Raw genomic sequence first — 17746 nt, 5'->3', positions numbered from 1 at the left:
AAATCCAGCTCAAGCCCTCCAGAACCAGAGGAGTTTAAGGCAAGCAGTAGGTTGTGTGTGTTGGTACAGATATGTAAACAACATAAATATGCAAGAATATGCAAGGACCATTTCTATGAATTTGTCTAACTCTTTTTCAAAATCATCTGAGGTAGTAGTCATTACAACATTTTGTTATGTAGAAATAGTGCTTTTATTGTCTGCGAGAGGGAGAAACGGTTTTTCTATCCACAATCCTTAAAACGTTCACACTTTTTAGAGATGCCAGCAATGTTCTCCTGAACTTGGCTCAGAAAAAAAAGGGGGGGACTCACCCCAAATCAAGCTTGGATCCTAAGATAGATTAATTTAAGGAAGTTCACAGAAGGTACGTTTTCCATCCTCTTCTTCCACAAGCTCCAACCCATACTGTTCAGAAGGGGCCCTGCGCCTTCTGGAGAGGCTTTTCAGGGCTGTAGCTGGCTGTGCTTGGCAATAAACTTTCCTTTCATAAACTTTCTTGTATGAACTGTCTTAGGGTCCTTGGGTTCTTCATCCATCCCCCCCCCCCATGGCAAGTATGTGGATGAGGAGAGAGGATCTTTCTAACTCCTGTCAGCCCTAGCCATCTTAGCCAATGATGAAGGATGCTGGGAGTTGTAGGCCAAAACATCTGTAGGCCACAAGTTGCCCACCCATGACGTAGGGACTTGATGTGTCCAGGTGGCTGTTAAACTGATTTCATACGTGAGGCTGAAAACTGGGCCTCTTCTTGCACTTTGTGTGTATCTCTGTGTGTTTCACTACATGTTTCATAAAATGTCTTGAATGGATTGGGATGCTGCTGCTGCTGCTTGATGATGATGAACACTAGACAAAATACCTGACAAATACTAGACAGTAGCTAATGGAGAGCATTTTTGTAGCCTTCTCTGCTGAAACAGCTGAACGACCTTTGGCTCTGGGCTCCTGCCTTTGTTACTAAAGAATTTAAGCTGGAACTCTAGCGCCTGCTTCAAAGGACCTTCAGAAGTCTCTTTGAAACCTTTTCTTTTCAAAAAGAATCTGGGCAGACTTGAACTATAAAAATATTGGGTTTTCCTGCTTTTTGGCCATTCCAGTTTCTATGCATGTCTTCCATGAAGTAGGAGACCTTGGGAGAAGGTCCTTTTCAAGGGCAGGTATGGTATGATTGAATTGGGCAATGGTGTTTGAACACATCCAAAAGATTAAAACATTTTGAATAGAGACAACTGCTTCTGCTTAAAAGTAGAAGTTAAGAAGCCATAAGAATGTTTATAGTGCATTTTATAATTCTAAAGGACCTCTAGAGATGGGAATGGATTTAATTCAGTTTTGTACATTGGTTCCTCCAGCTCAGCCTGCTGCCAATCATGCATCTCTTTTAGCATGGTCTGAAAGGGAGATGTGTGCATGCTCCATAGAGTCCTCTGCTCCAGGAGGAGCATTGGTTCCAAGGAGTGAACTGAGGTTCATGGCCATCTTTCTTCTTGAGATGGTGGAACATTTGTCACAGAGGCTCTGTGAAGCAAATTTTCCTACCTTGCTCTCTTCTCCAGCCTATTTATTCTTGTGGGACAGGAGAAGTTGCAGTGCTTCTTCTAGTCACCCAGAGAGAACAGAACAGGAGTAGGGGTTGAGGTAGCAAGACGGGAGTAGGATTTCCATGGTGACCACGGAGAAGGCAGATAATCTGTAGAGCTTTCATGCAATTGTGTTTGTTTAGTAATAGAGTTGGATACTGATAGAATTGGTGGGACCTTTAGGCCCCTCCTATTTTTTCAAGTATCCACTACTTCTTGTGCCTACAATAATGAATTATCTAGATTGCAGACATCAAGGAAAGTAAACTGAGACATAGGGACTGGCACAATGTTACTATTTGGGGTCTTTGAGGCCAGAAGTCAGGACCTAAATGAATAAAGTGCCACCCAGTGAGTGAACTTAATGGCTAAGTGGGTCTTCTGGCCCACATCCAACACTCTAGCCATTACATCATACTAGCTATCCGTACTGAAGGATTGCCTCACCTCTGAAAGAGCTTTGAAGAGATAAGAAAATGCAAACATCTTTAAATATAATAAGCATCTTTTGTACAGGTAATAACAGGTAGAAGCCTAATGCGCTAATCTAGGAATTACTCATAATTTGGGCTCTTACCATTTCTGTTTCCCAGTTCTCTAGGTCAGCAGTTCTGCTATGCATTGAATAAAGTCTTTTCCTATGCAGAGTAATAACAACATGGCTGCTTCTTAGGACAAGAGTCCTTGCTTCATGCTGTGTCTGCTAGACATTTCACTTTGGGAGCACGGCATGACAGATGTGCTCTCTGAAATTTCCTTCATGTTGATTAATTCTGTGCCACTAAGGGAAGCTTCAATAAACAGCTTGAATCCAATCCAGGTTCTGGCAACGTACGGACAGCTTTTTTTGTGGTTGCCCACATGTTCACTATACAATAAATAACATGGAAATAACATTACGCTAGAGACAGGCAGGCAGACCGCTGTGCATCAGTGGCAAGGTTTCCCCCCTCCATGTATTCATTCTAATTATTATTATGACTAGATACTTAGCCTTAGGTGTGCTGAGAAAATCGGTATGACTCATCTGTCTAAGTGCTGGCAAATGCAGGGGTAGATGTTGTCCTGATGGGTTAATCATTCCCATCTTTGCCTTAAAGATTTACTAATTCCTGTAGCTGTGCAGAGCAGCTATTGTGATGCTTAGTGGGTGACTTCTCCGCTGAAGTGGCCTTTCGGTAGTGTTGCTTATAAACTGTGTCATGAAATTAGAGGGAACAATGGCTGTCTTGAGGATATGAGTCCTGCGCCACAGCATACATTGTCAGTAACGAGAGGCAGTGCATCACTTTGTGCCATCTTTTATAGCTCGTTCTCTTATTATCTGACCCTTTCAGAGTACCTTTTACTCAGCCCTCCAAGCAGTCATAGCTTGTCGAATTGTTTTGCTAGTCCGGCATCCTTCCTGGACTTTTCTGCACAGAATCAAGCTCTCACCATCAGCACAGCTGCAAAGGATGTTTATCACCCCCAGGGCTAACCCAGGTCTCTAGCTTTGTGTCTTTTTAGTCTAGAGCAGCTGATGTTTTGAAAGGGAGAACAGAACCTTCTGACAGGAAAAGAGTTCAGGCTCTGCCAGGTGCTCAGGCCCCAGGGTAGGTTGGGTCACTAGGCAGGCTAGTCAGCTGGTGCCACCACACTGGCCCTCAGGGTCACCCGACTTTCCAGACCAGGAAAATGATGGGTGGTTGTGAGAATGCCCCAGCTTTGGAATTTTCTGTAGTTCTTCCTCTGATCACCATCCCCAGTGGTGCAAGGAGCCAGATTTGCGGGTTTGAGGCCTGTGACATCTAACATGGTTCTACATGCAACTTTTAAAACACTAATAACGTGCTGCTTAGAAATCAGCATTCTTCTACTTACCTTTCAAGATCCAAGTGTAGCCATTTCCCTTGCTGCTGTTGCTATAACAAATCAGTGGTACCAGAGATCCACGTTCAGGAAGGGTGAGCATGATCCCTCTTTAGAGAAACCTTTTTAAAGATGAACATGGAGGTGCATCTGGCATAGCACTTATACGGTATGGCAGCTGAACCTAGGATAGAGCTCTGCTCTTTTTCTGCTTCAATATATTTACCAACATTTTATATATAATCGTGAAATATTTCCTTTTTTTTTCTATATGCCTTGAAGTTACATGTATTTGCTATGTTCCATTATATAGCTAACCCATATCATGACACATAGTATAAGCATGGAATTGAGTGGTTCCAGTACGAATGTGTAGGCACAACTGGTCTCCTTGTACTGGCACTGGAACTTGAGCCAAGCAGTGGTTTGGGCAGAGCCATTGACTTTCAGTCTTGTTCATGTGCCACCCAGCTACATGAGGGCAGGATGGCTCAGAGGAGGGTGAGGAAGGGCCCACAGTGTTAAATATCAGGGAGCAATGATATTAGCACCACCTCACATTATGTTTCTACAAGGGTCAGGGGTGTTATGGCAGGTGGGACAAAGCCACGGGCTGCTAGGATCCCACTTAGATATGAAGGCAGAACTCATGATGTGCCTTGTCACAGATTAAGCAGATGAAGGAGCTGAAAAATTACTAATAATGTGTCAACTTAAATTGTTTTTGAAAGGAAGTCCATAATAATGCTAATAGTTTGCCCAATTACTTCACTTATTACCATGAACTTATCACAGTAGACTAGTGGTTTAGAGTTGTATATCATTCCATGTGTTTTGGGGATACTTTTTAACTGGGAGCTGTTTGTCCTTTGGGATAGTGCTCTAATTCAATCCCCCTTCTTATGCTCACTGGCCCAGTTTTGACATAATATTGTCTCTTGTTGAATTTTCTTAATGTAGAAATGGCCAAGTCCTTGTGCTCTTCATGGATATTTACAAGAGAAGATTCCATGGATGCCAGAATGGATCTATCTATGAGATTTGCCTTTCATGTGATAATTGTAATGGCCAAATGGCTTCCATGTGATTGGAGTGCTGCAAAGCAATAATGTCCAGGGGAATCAGGGTTTGCAGACATCGTGTTTGGGACATGAGCGTGGGAGAGGACAAAACAGCTCCTTCCTCAAGGACTCAAACAAAGTACATTGAAATCAGCATTCTTATGCAATGTAGGGACATCACATACTACATGCAGCCTGAGGTCCACTCCTGATCTGCATAGAATCACTAGAGACAATGAAGCATCTGAAAATGCCCTATGGCCTCATAAATCAGTTCTACTGGGCTAATGTTTCAAGATAGACAACTGAAAGAAAACTAACCCCACTTCCTCAATTCTTGGCTCTGAGCAGAATGTCAAGCAGAGGAGAAGATGGTTTGGTTTCTTTCATAATTATGTTGGCTTCTCTAATACTGTCGATGGAATGGACAAACAGTGTTAAGGGGCCTGTTGAGTTTTATAGTGTGGACACCTGTCTGCTATTAACAAAAGCAAGGCCAACTAATGTCACATGAGCCACAAATTAACCTTCAAGCAATCACCGCTTTCACTCACTATATATTCAAGTTGGGTTAGAGCCAAAGATATAGGGGACTGAAAAAACCCTCTGTATCTTATTGCCAAACCTCTAAATATTCCAGTGCTTATTGCCAAATTATTTTTGGTATGATTCTGAACATTTTCATATGGAGGGGGCTGTATGATGTCCCCTTATAGGGCCATGATATATGAATTAGTTACTCCACAGTAGTCCCATTGGCCTCACTCTGGAGTAAGAACTTAGAAATTAATTTGGAAGCAATTCCCATTGAGGTCAGTGGGACCTACTTCTAAATAAATATTCTCAAGATCAGAGTGTAAGCCTCATCAAAGTCCTGGGAGAAGGATTGTGTGTCCAAGTTTTACATTTGTTCCATATTTGCACAGGCATCTAGGCTGAGTTTCCTAGATGAACGGATACACTATCTCACTACAAATATGTGTTACCAGTGAGTTCCTGAGCTGCCTTACAGAAGAGGTGATGGAAAAGATTGTTATTCCATATAAGGGCTGAAATCATTTCTCCTATTTATGCTGACTTAATTTAACTTTTTTTTTCTCCCCAAAACAAAATTGGATTGTGCTATGGTTTTCTTCACAATGACAGCTTTGCAACAAACCATAGCCTCCTTTTTTCTGGCTCTGTTATCTTGAACTCAGTGGGCGGGTTCACACATCACTTTAAGCCATGATGGTTTATAAGCTATTCACTGCAGCTTACTTTGAAAATAAGGTACTGTTATCCTCCACACGATTGGAAAAATAAGCTACTGTCCGTAACTTATTTTCCTCTCCTCGACCCTCCTCTCTGTACACCATCCCAGCTTCCTTTGCATTAGAAACCAAATCCCAGTGTCCCTTGTGTAGCAGCTGCCATGTCGCCTGCATCTCTCTGATTGGCCTGTCTCATACTAGGGGAATTTCCTATCTCTGCTGGATCCCCACTATTATTGGCATGTTGCCAACTGTTCACGTATTTTTTCCTGCCCCACTCAACCAGTGGTGCCCTGATTATCAAAGCCCCCCCCCCACTCTGCCCCTTCCCCCACCGCTGCCTACTTCCCAGCTGCTTTTTAAAGCCGTTCCCTTATCCCCACCTGTGTGCACCAAAAGGTGGGTGGGGGCTGTATCTTCTTGACAGCTTTATGTGCAGTGTCTCCTCCTGGGGAGCATCCAAATGCTGTACTGGTTAACTGTTTGACCTAACTTTCTCACAGAAAGTAGTCAGAAAAGTGTGTGGGGGGGGAAGAGGTGTGGGCTACAACAGTGTGGATTCCTACACTGAGTAGGGGTTGAATTCAATGGCCTTATAGGCCCCTTCCAACTCTACTATTAGGGTGACCATATGGAAAGGAGAATAGGGACCCTGTATCTTTAACAGTTGCATAGAAAAGGGAATTTCAGCAGGTGTCAATTGTTTGCATGCAGCATCTGCTAAAATTCCCTCTTCATCACAACAGTTAAAGCTTCAGGAGCCCAGCCCTCTTCTGTATCTGGTCACAAGGGCAGGGCTCCTGCAGCTTTAACTGTTGTGATGAAGAGGGAATTTCGGCAGATGCTGCATGCATACAAATGACACCTGCTGAAATTCCCTTTACAATATAACTGTTAATGATACAGGAGCCCTGTCCTCCTTTCCATATGGCCACCCTAGTGAACCCAGTCAATCTCACTTTGCCTTAGTGACAAAGGAATAGATCTGTTGTTTGGCAGGGACTAGTCTCTTAAAATCATCTGTTACCTATTCAGCTGTCTGTCATTCATGCTAGAGGACTGAGTCTGAAACCTGTCTGGTAGCCATCCAGAACATTTGGGCTCAGGCTTTGAAGCCCTCTTCAGGCCACTTGAAAGGAAATGAGGGCCTAGTATAAGCCCCTTCATTAAGAAGGCAGTAAGAGGCCTCCTGATTGGATAAACTAGGGCGACCTCTATTTGAAGGGCTCTCCAGTCCAGGTCCACTTAAAGATATGTAAGAAGGGAAAGCAGGAAGGCCTTGAAGTTGCCCACCAACAGCTAGCACCTGGAGAGCAGACTGAGCACACAGGAAGTCACCTGGGCATAGTCTTCATTACTCTATTGAGACGTGTTTCTACTTACATTATAGTAATTATTTCTAAATGTGCATCTATACATATAAAGGAGCATATACACATTTTGTACCTTCTTTTGTCCTCTTTCTGGATGAGGCATTTCCTCTTTTTTTGGTGATGCATAAGCGGACACTCTAAATACCAGGCACCTGTCCTTCTGCGCCTGTGTGGTGAACAAACATCTCTCAGCAAACATTTCCCATCTCTCTCGTAGAGCAAACCTAGGCATGGGCACTTGGAATCACACCGACTGCAGTGCCATCAAAAGGATTAGATACTAATCAACCGGGCCTGAACTTACATGTGGGAGTAGGCTCAGGTTCTTTCCAGAAATAGTTCTGTGGGTTGTCATGATTCTGTCTGTGTTTTGCTGCAACAAAAATCTGCAGCCTTAGGGCATGTTTGAGATAGCTCTAATTTCGGGTGGCATATGTGCTATTTCAGTGCATCTGCTCCTCTGCTGTATACCAACAGGGTACTTTGGCAGAACATGTTCTCCTTCCCGTGCATATGGCTGAGATTGAACATTGGAAGCTATGCTGTCTGCACGTGAGGCTTTCTGTCAGAAGCTGGAGAGAAGAAGGGCCTGGGGTTTTTTCTTCCGGGTCACTTCCTGCATTTCTAGTTGACCACTACAGTGTAGTACCTGCAGGAGGCTGCCGTATGAACTTACTGTTAGTGTACACTGCCTGCAATGGGTTATTACTGAAGTGTTTGCACTGAGATATCTCCACGAGACCCTCTAGCCTAATTTTTTTCTGTTTTCTTTTTTTAAATCAATCAGTTAATTCAGGAGATGGCATTGACTACAGTCAGCAGAAGCGGGAAAATATCGGAGACTTGATTCAAGAGACACTGGAAGCCTTTGAGCGCTATGGTGGTGAAGATGCGTACATAAACATTAAATACATGGTCCCAACTTATCAATCGTGCTTGTTAAACTAACAAAGAGAAGACAGAAGAATGATGCCATTTGCGTTCTCCAGCTCTGCCTAATGTCCTGTTACTCGTTCTTTCCCTACATCTACTAAAACAGCAGCTTCTGGGCCCTTAGACTGTTTAGTACTATTGTGAACCAGTCTTTCCAATACATAAATAGTGCCTGTTTCTTTCATTACAATGGTGTACTGTGCTTATTTGTTCGAAGAAAGAATTGCTTCTTTATCACGAAGCGGAGCGGAGCAGGCATCAGAGTCAAACCTTCAGTTGTATGGACAATAAAACTATAATTTTCATACACAATTCGGCAATTGCTCTTCTGTGTCCGCTTGCCCTGAGGGCGATGTCAGGGACTGTAACGAGGGGAGTTTATGCTGACTGCTTAATAGGAGAAACAACCGTTCAGCAGTGGCTCCAGCAGCTGGGCAAAATAATGGGCTCTGACTCACCGTAAAACTGTTGCGCATATATACCAATTACAGGAGGGATTTTTGTGCAGCCCATTAGAAAGCTCCTTCATAAACTTAATTAACGATTTGTGTTCACATGTCATCCCAGTTTCCAGGTGTTTGCCTTTTCCGAAAGAGAATATGGGCTCCTATTTCTTTCCTTTCTTTTTTCCAAATATCATGGCAAGGTGGGGCTAGAGAGTAAATATATCAGCCTCAGAACAAGATGTCATAGTAAAAAAAAGTGTTGCACAGTTGTTTGTCTAAGAGCATCATCACACGGGGGAAAATCATGTTTCCTTACCGTCGCTTCTCCGACTGTGCGTTTGTCCCTCATTACTTCCTCTTTTGAAAGAGGAATTAAACGATGCACACATGGCCCATTCATTGGGCCGTTTTGATCATGCTGCTTCTCCTGCACTCAGCAGGAGATAGCGACAAGTTCCATCTCAAAAAATAAGTCAGACTTACTGGGGTGTTTTTTTGTCACTCAAAGAAGGCTAGAAGGGACGGGAGGCATGCGGAAGGCAGATGACATCGTGAAAGGGACCCACGAAAATCCGTGAGTGCCCAGTAATGAATGTACAATAAAACATTCATCTGATGGAGCTCTGAGAGGGCAGCAGGTGGCTTTAAACGTTTTAAATTGCTGTGACTGGCTGTGTGTAATACTCTCCAGGGGCTCCTACTGCCACAGATTTGGTTGTTTTGGCCCCATGATATAGCCACAATCATTTTCTCTTCCAGCTTTCCATACGATATTGCTGGGGTGGTTGGCTGAGTGCCAACCCCCAAAGCAATTTTATGCCACACCTGGCAACTATACTGAACTTGAGTCAAGGCGTGATACCACTGTTGCCTGCAGCTTCATGTACCTAACAGATATGCCTGTACCATGCCTGGCCCTGCGCTCTTCCAATTCCATGGTCACTGAATATCACACAAAGGGAATCAAGCCCATGTGAAATGGCATGGATTCCTCCACCCTCTATGCCACGCCTTAAGGGACTGCAGGCTCGATGGGGATTGTAAGGGAAGACAAATTACAGAGATGCTAATCTTGACAATGTTTGTGTAAAGACGACAGGCAGGATTTTCTGCAAGCAGTTATAGCATCATTCAGAATTCTTTACAAAGGACAAGATCCAGGGTCATGTGACTTAAGCCCCTTCTTCTACATATACTGTTTAGCTGTTCTCCTGGTTGGGAAAACAGAATTGGTTAAAACAATACCAGAGTGGGCTTCCCCCTCCCTTTTTTCTTTTAGGAATGCTGAGCCTTGAATCTACCAAATTTTAGACCTACGATTATAGAATGACAGAGAATAAGCAGGAGAATAAGAAAAAACTAGCCACCACTACTACCAACCTGTATCTGATTCATCTTTCAGCACTCTTTTCCCACCCTACAACTTTAGCTGAACTCCATTTGTAATGGAAAATCCAGCTCTAAGGCAACTCCCAATGTGATATTTATCAATCTAGCAAGCCTCCAGTATCTGTTTCAGATACAGGAAAATTATGATAATGAGGAGGAGGAGGAGGAGGAGGCGGAGGAGGAGGAGGAGGATAACGACAACAATAACGACATTACCACCACCACCAGTGATACTGCACCAGCTCTTGCAGCAAACAGAGCTCTTTTTTCATGCTAAAAGCCTCCACAGAAGAATTAATGCGTTCACAGTAAAGGGACTATATGTACATCTTGGAAGCAGGCAGTGCTGGGGGTGCCAAAGCAACAAACATTCCTCAGAGCACACCCTTTCTGGTACGGGTTTCCATGATGGTCGATGTGGGGGTGCCTTCATGCAACTGAGAATTTTAAAAAGATCTCACAATAGCACATTGTCCATCCCTGTCCTGCCCAACACATTTACAATGAAAGACACCTATGGTGTACAAATGAACTCTGCTACGGGCTGAAATCACAGACTAACTCGATCCCAAATTTTGAAGAACGCATGGGAATATGAAAGCCCTTGTGCTTTACGTTTGTCAAGTTTCCCCTTTAAAAAAACTGCAACACAGAATTCATACTATGCTAGAATGAGTAAGAATAGACATGATCCTGCCAAAGTTAAGTACTTTTAAGTCTGATTGGATAAAATGGGAGAGAGTTAGGCATGTCTTCACTCTCCTGTTAAAATCAATGGGATTTGAAAGTACTGAACTTTGGCTGAATCTTTTCCATTTGAATGTATGGAACAGCAGAATTCTCACTGTTCAGTTTTCATTGTGGTAGGCTTAATCCCTTCCCCCCCCCCCGCAGTGAAAATACAGTAATTCTCCTAAGCATGAACCCATTTACTTAAGCCTGCTGTACAAAAACTAAGAACAGTTAATACGTAATGGTTCTCAGAAATAATCACTTCTCTTTTTTTTGTTTTGTTTTGTTTTTAATGTATGTCCTGAGAAAAACAACGATCCCTTTCTGGTGAGAGATAAGTAGGACAGACCAAGCCAAAAGTACAAATATGTTTTCTTTTTGATATAAGAGCTCAGAAAAAGCCGCCCCCAGATTTTAGGCACTGGGAATAGCCTCCTTGTGATGGGCAGGGAGGATGACAATCACAGGTTGGTATGTCCCTCAGCCTGCCCTCCCCCGTCCCCGTTCCAAAGGACAGAAGGAAACCAATGCAGATCACCCTTACAAAAATAGAACTGATGAGCAAGAGGGGAAAGTCTGAGGAGAGGCCTGCCCATCTCCTCCACAGTGTGGTTATCAACAAATGCAACGCTACAGCCCCAGTCCACACTGGCTTGAGTGATGTGCCCAGATGGTGGTACATTTGGGGACTGGATTTCCATGAAATTGCACAATAGACCATAATTATTCTATGCCAGGGGTCAACAGACAATGGCCCCCTCTATCTTAAATGCTTGGGAAGGTGTTTTAAATTCCTGTATGAAAACACCTATTTTTCTTTTTGCTGTGCTAAAACTCAAAGCTCTCTGCTTTGAGCAGATACTTCAGGAAGTACGAAAACCCTACATCTCTTTGCCTCCACCCTGCTTGCCAGGACAATGATCCTCCTTTCTTTGCCTCCCCAGCAAACATGCTTCCTTTATTGACCTTTTCTAAGATTTCTAATTCCTCGGAGAGGTAGAACAGATGTTCCAGCCAAGAAAACTGCAGCAGTAAAGGCTTTCCCCTTCTGTTTAAAAAATGGGGGGCATTTCTGCTGTTTTAGCCTACCAGCACAGCAGCATCTGGGCTGAACTTCTGCAATGCCTGCTCTTCTTTGAAATCTAAAACAGCACAAGTTCTATTCCTCCTATTTCTATTTCTGAAAAACAGAGATACAGTTGGATGTTATCCACGTATTGATGATGCCTCATGTTAAATCCCCAAATTTCTACACTCAACAGTTTCATATAAACATTAAATAGAGCGCAGAGGAACTTTATGCAGAAATGCTACAGGGCACAACAATAGTCCCCCTCTTCCCAGTACCACTTTCTGCCCTTTCTGGTCAGGGCAGTTTCAGTTCCCAAACTGGGACAGAAGGTGGACTGAAATTAGTCCAGATAATCCATGCCATCCAGGAATGATGTCTGGAGCTGGGCAGCCACACCTACTTGAGTGCATTGACTAAAAATGGGAGATGGTTGGCTTACCAATGGTTGGAACAAGTATTTGTCTAGGTGGGGTTTCTTCAAAAGCAGCCTTACCTCTACCTTCTTCAATGGAGCAGGGAGTGCCCCATCTTTCAACAAGGCAGACACCACTTCCTGGGCCCAGCAGATCAATCTCCATCAACCAGGTAGGCAAGGACTGAACATACAGTCTCTCCAAGCAACTTGCCAGCAAACTCACGCTGCAGCAACTGAAACTTATCCAAGCAGTTGACGCAGGATGGAACTAAGGGAATGTCAGCATGACTCAGGAGTGGGTGAATGGTCTTACTACCTGAAATAGTGTCCTGATTTTATATATGAGCTGTAGGTGGTAGTGGTTTTGATGTATTTTTCTCTTATTCTGATAGGGGATGCCATGGCCTATGCAGGCCACACCATACTAGAAATACCAAACTGAAAATAAATTGTGCTTATCAACTCCATTCTAGCAAAATCATTTGGCAAACAGGTTTTGTGCACCCACTAAATTCTTGGGGGTAAGTCAATAGCAGGCTTCAAGTATCACTAGCTGTGTAATGTGCAGGACGTTCCTCATAATGGGACAGCTTTAATTATACATCCAATAAATATAACTTTAACCATGAGATCTAATGGAGTGCATGTTGAATGAATGAATGTGGGGGTTGTGGTGTGGCCCGAGGTTCCACTTTCTCAGTCTCTTGAACATTCAGAATGTTTTCTGGTTGTTAGAATTTATTCTTCATCAGCTGGATGACCAGTTTCCCCCTCAAGCAAGGAACTTACAAAATTCTTTTTACACTTACCATTTAATGTAGGGTGTATGTTTTTTCATTGACTGACCAACTTTACCAATTCACATGCAATATTATAAAAGCATTTCCAATATAAATATATGGTCTGTGAACAGTTGGCTGTTCTCTGATTGACTTTAATAGCATGCACATCATATGCTATAAAATGCATAAGAGCCAGTAAGGAATATAGTAAACCAATTCATCATTTTCTCCTTATGAGCTGGATCTTGCTTCTTTGGAAAAGGAAGTGTTAGTTGCCATGAGTTGACTTAGACCAACCTTCCCAACCTGGAGCCCTCCAGATATTTGGACTTCAACTTTCATCAGTCCTAGCTATATTATTAGCAGAAACTAGCAAAGATTTGAAACATATGCTTAAGAAAGAAAGCACAAAAGCAAGACTTCAGTTGAACAACAAGAAGAGTAAAGTGATGACAACAGAGGACTCACATAATTTCAAAGTTGAAAATGACGAAATCGAACTAGTCGAGGATTATCAATATCTTGGCACAGTTATTAAACAAAACGGAGACAATAGTCAAGAAATCAGAAGGTTAAGATTGGGAAGGGTGGCTATGAAAGATCTGGGGGAAATCCTTAAAGTAAAGATATAACATTGGAAACCAAAGTCAGGATTATTCAGACCATGGTATTTCTGATCCCCGTGAATGGATGCAAAAGTTGGACAATGAAGAAAGTACACACAAACCTATATTCGTAAGTGAGAGCCCATTTTTATTAAAACACAACAAAACAGGGAAAGAGCACAATGTCAGGACAATTTAAAAATATCTGAACATAAGGAAAGCACTGCAGGATCAAATCAGTGCTATCTATTGCAGCATCCTGTTCCCCGTAGGGACCAGTCAGGTGCTTCCAGGAAGCCCAGAGGTAGAGCATGAAGCTAAGTGTCACCCTGTGTTATTGGCCCCTAGCCATACTACTTCTGAACATGGAGGTTCAACTTGGACAACCAAAAACACTGGCACTCCTCTGACCAGCTCCCCTCTGCAAAATTCCAGCAGCTACAAAAGTGTGTACAGCTTAGTTCTGGTGGTGCCTGCATTTGCTTCCCCCCCCCCTCCTCCCTCCCGGCCCTTTTTCCTTTTTTGTCGTGTCTTTTAGATTGTAAATCCGTGGGTGGGGACTGTCTTATTACTTATCTTTGTAAGCTATCCTGGGAGCCTTTTTGGCTGAAGGGTGGGATAAAAAGTCTTTACATACACAAATAAATAAATAAATAAGCAAGCAAGCAAGCAAGCTTCTGGCAGGAGACATCGGAATAAGATTTGGGTGCGAGGGGAGCTATATTGCAGAATGTACTCCTGCACCCCCTCTTCTGTGGTTTTGGGACTGGAATAGGTCATGTACACAGGGCTTGATGACTGATAGATTGATGTAATTTATATCGAGAACGTGCTCAAAGCAGCTAACATTAAAATCCACCCTGAAAAAAAACTTAATTAACAAAACAAAAATTAAAAACAATTAAAAATAGAACAATAAAAGAAGATACTGTAGCTGACACCAATTATAAAAACCTCTTCAGCAGCAGACCAGCTTACATGCCTAAGGCCTGCCTGAATAAAACCCGTTTTTCCTGCCAGCAGGACAACTGGGGGTCAACCTAGCCTCCGTCAGCAGGGACCTCCAGAGCCTGGTGGCATCCACCAAAAGGCCCTCTCTTGCATCGCCCCAGAAGCTCTGATGATGATGGTAATATCAGCAACAGCCTTCCCCAAAGAGTGCAGAACCTGGGCAGGCTGAGAGAAAGCAGCCTCTCAGGTAGCCTGGTCCCAAGATTTGTTCCCTTGTAAATGTACGTTTGCTATCAAACAAGCATGCGATCACACTGAATAGCAGTTGTAAGATGAGTAATTTTTCACTTGTGTTGTAGAACTGTTCTTTGTAAATATGAGGCCTGAAGCATGGCAGGAACCAGGATGCAAAAAACTACCAGGGACTGACAGCCCCAACCAATAAATCCATCTTGCCACCATCTCTCGTCAGCGGGATGTAACGGCTGGGAAGATACAGCAGGGGTGCATCAAACACAATTGTGCATGTTTGAAGGTCTGACGCCAAAGCCAGGTTATATGACACACATGTTGCAGGGTCAACCGTAATCGGGGGGGGGGGGCTACATTCTGACATAATGCAAGCCATGTGTCTTTTGCCAAGCGTCAGGGCCAAGCCTCTCTTCCTTCGCATCCTCTATGTAGAGTTCACAACTTCACAGGATTGTGGAGCCACTTTTCCTATCTCTCAACAAATCACACAGCATCACACAGAGGCCCTGAGCTGAGCTTGCGCAGCATACCACTGTCCGATAATCAGCAACTGTGAAGATAAGCTGTTTAGGACCCCCTAAATGGTTAGTGCTATTCCTGATTATCTCATGGGACTATGTAGATGAAATTGCTGTTGCTGCTGCTGGATCAGACTGGGGCCTTGTCACCTAGTTTGGGCTCCACACAGTTGTTGGGACACAGGAACATAGGAAGTTGCTTCCCATTCATCCATCTAGTCCAGTATTGTTGACAATGACCAGGTTCAGACAATTATTTAAGCCACAATGGGTTGTGGTGCGTGCTGAAGGACGTTTTGAATATTCAATTCCCTGCAGGAGATGGGATGCGATGGTTTGTCATGTTATGCAACAAACAACCTTTCAATAATCCTACAACAGACCACAGGTTCGGACAACACAACAAACCATGGCAGCCCCCTGCTGGAGGCTGAATATTCAGAATAGCTGTGGGCATGTGCTGCAACCCACCATGGCTTCAATAAGTTATGGGGGGATGTGATTATCATGTGAACTGGCCCATTGACTGGCAGCGGCTCTACAGGGTTTCAGGCAGGAGCCTAGCCCTATCTGGAGCTGTTGCTACTGGAACCTGGGTCTTTTTGCTTGTGCTAGGGTGGCCACGTAAGAGGACTGTCCTACTTTACAAGTCCATGTAAAGACCAAGAACCATAAGATGGGAGAGCAGGAGTCTTGAATTTGCCTATCAGCAGTTAGTATCTGGACGGTAGACCGAGCAAGAACACAGGTCAACTAGTCACAGTCTTCCTCACTATGAGGGACATTGCAGTTCTATTTAAATTAGGGTCAGTGGGTTGAATCCAAATGTACAATGAATCAGCTGTGCTGGTGGAAGTGGACTTCCCTGCCCCCTCTTTCCCATGGCAGCCCCTCCAGCCCCCTAGAAATGCTACAGTGGGAGTCAGGAGACCCTAATGAATGGGGTGGGCTGTGATGTGGGGAAGATGAGGGATCTCCAACAATTGGATGGAGAGCCTTTCCAAGGGTGGATCCTGGAGCCAACTCATTATTTCTAATTTTGTATCTATAGATATAAATTAGCATATGCAAGCATCACACAAATCTGTGTCCTCCTTTTTTCTTTGTTAATGCATTTCCTCTTTTGTGGTGATGTGTAAGTGGCCACCCTAGCTGTACCATTGAGCTGCAGCCCTTCCCCATGATGGTAACAAAGAAGTGCCTATTGCAGGGTTTTATGCAGCTCCCTGATAGGGTTCTCAACATAGGCCTGCAGCATAATTTCTCCTAGTCTAAGGGAAATGAGCGAGGGAGGAATTTGGGCTGTCCTTAAGTGGACAGAGAACTGCTGTGTCCACAAATGCACTGTGTCTGAGTACAAGACACAGATAGAACCTACTTGGGTTGTGTGCTCAGCTGTAGAGCACTTGCTTTACATGCACAAGCTCCCATGTGCGAACACTGGCAATCCCAGGTAGAGTTGGGAAAGACTCCTTCCTGAAAGGCTGGAGAGCCACCACTAGTCACTGTAGGCAGTAGTGAGATATATGAACGGACTGAGGGTCTGACCTGGAACAAAGCCCATTCCTATGTTCCTACTCAGCCGGCTTCTGCATGTATATGGACTCAGAGCTGGATTGGGAGGAGCGTGTTTAAGGAAAGAGGCACCTTATACGGAATGTACCTGTTCACATAGCACATAATTATAATGTATGGAATCCACTAACACGAGATGTAGTGAAAGCCACCAATTTGGATGGCTTTAAAAGGGGGTTGGAGAAATTCCTGGCAGAGAAGGCCATCAATGGCTACTAGTCCTACCTCCAGTATCAGAAGCGCTATTCCTATGTACACCACTTGCTGGGGAACATGGGCAGGAAGTTGCTGCTTCACCCGTGTCCTGCTTGTGGGTCTCTGGTTGACAGTTGGTTGGCCACTGTGCGAACAGCGTGCTGAACTAGATGGACCCTTGGTCTGATCCAGCAGGGCTCTTCTGAGGTTCTTACGAATCAGATCAATGGCCTATATGTAGCTCTCTACTGTCATTTCTAACTAGAGACACTCAGGCAGAGGCATCTACCATTTCCTGCTCCCTGGGACCCATTTACTGGAGATGCCAAGGACTAGAGGGGATTTTCTGCCTGCAAAGTCTGTGCAAAGTCTCTTGATCCCCTGATTTCTCCTCCCTCATGCTGTAGGTGTGTGATGCCCATCCCCCCCATTTTCATAGAGCCCAACGGAAGTGAGAGTGTATCTCATCTTGATGCTCTGCTCAGCACTGCGGAGAGATGGCACATAATGTCACAGAGCCCCACAAAGCAAACCTTCCACTTCAGCCAAGCCCAGGTGCTGTTTCTGGGAAGCAACAGAATGAATTCTGTGGTGGAATGAAACCGAGAAACTAGCTAAACTGAGCTTAAATAAATCTGGCTCTGCACAAGGAGACGCTCTTATGCTGTATTCTCAGGAATAAAAAACATGGAGGTCTTTGTGTTCAATGACCCATTTCCCAGCGTTCATTTTATTCCTTAGCTATTCCCCCACAGAAGTT

General features: G+C 43.9%; 1 protein-coding gene across 1 annotated transcript in view; it reads left to right on the top strand.

Annotated features, from left to right (window-relative positions):
• PACRG (parkin coregulated) overlaps positions 1 to 8366 on the top strand; it is a 280515-nt gene extending 272149 nt beyond the window's left edge. Inside the window, exon 5 of the mRNA XM_063124464.1 lies at positions 7909 to 8366. Coding sequence (XP_062980534.1) covers positions 7909 to 8069 — 161 coding nt within the window. The 3' untranslated portion in view covers positions 8070 to 8366. The remainder of the gene's footprint in view (positions 1 to 7908) is intronic.
• Positions 8367 to 17746: the final 9380 nt, after the last annotated feature.

Source organism: Elgaria multicarinata, chromosome 4, assembly GCF_023053635.1.
Source record: "Elgaria multicarinata webbii isolate HBS135686 ecotype San Diego chromosome 4, rElgMul1.1.pri, whole genome shotgun sequence".
NCBI lineage: Eukaryota > Metazoa > Chordata > Lepidosauria > Squamata > Anguidae > Elgaria > Elgaria multicarinata.
This window is presented reverse-complemented; position numbering and strand designations above follow the sequence as displayed.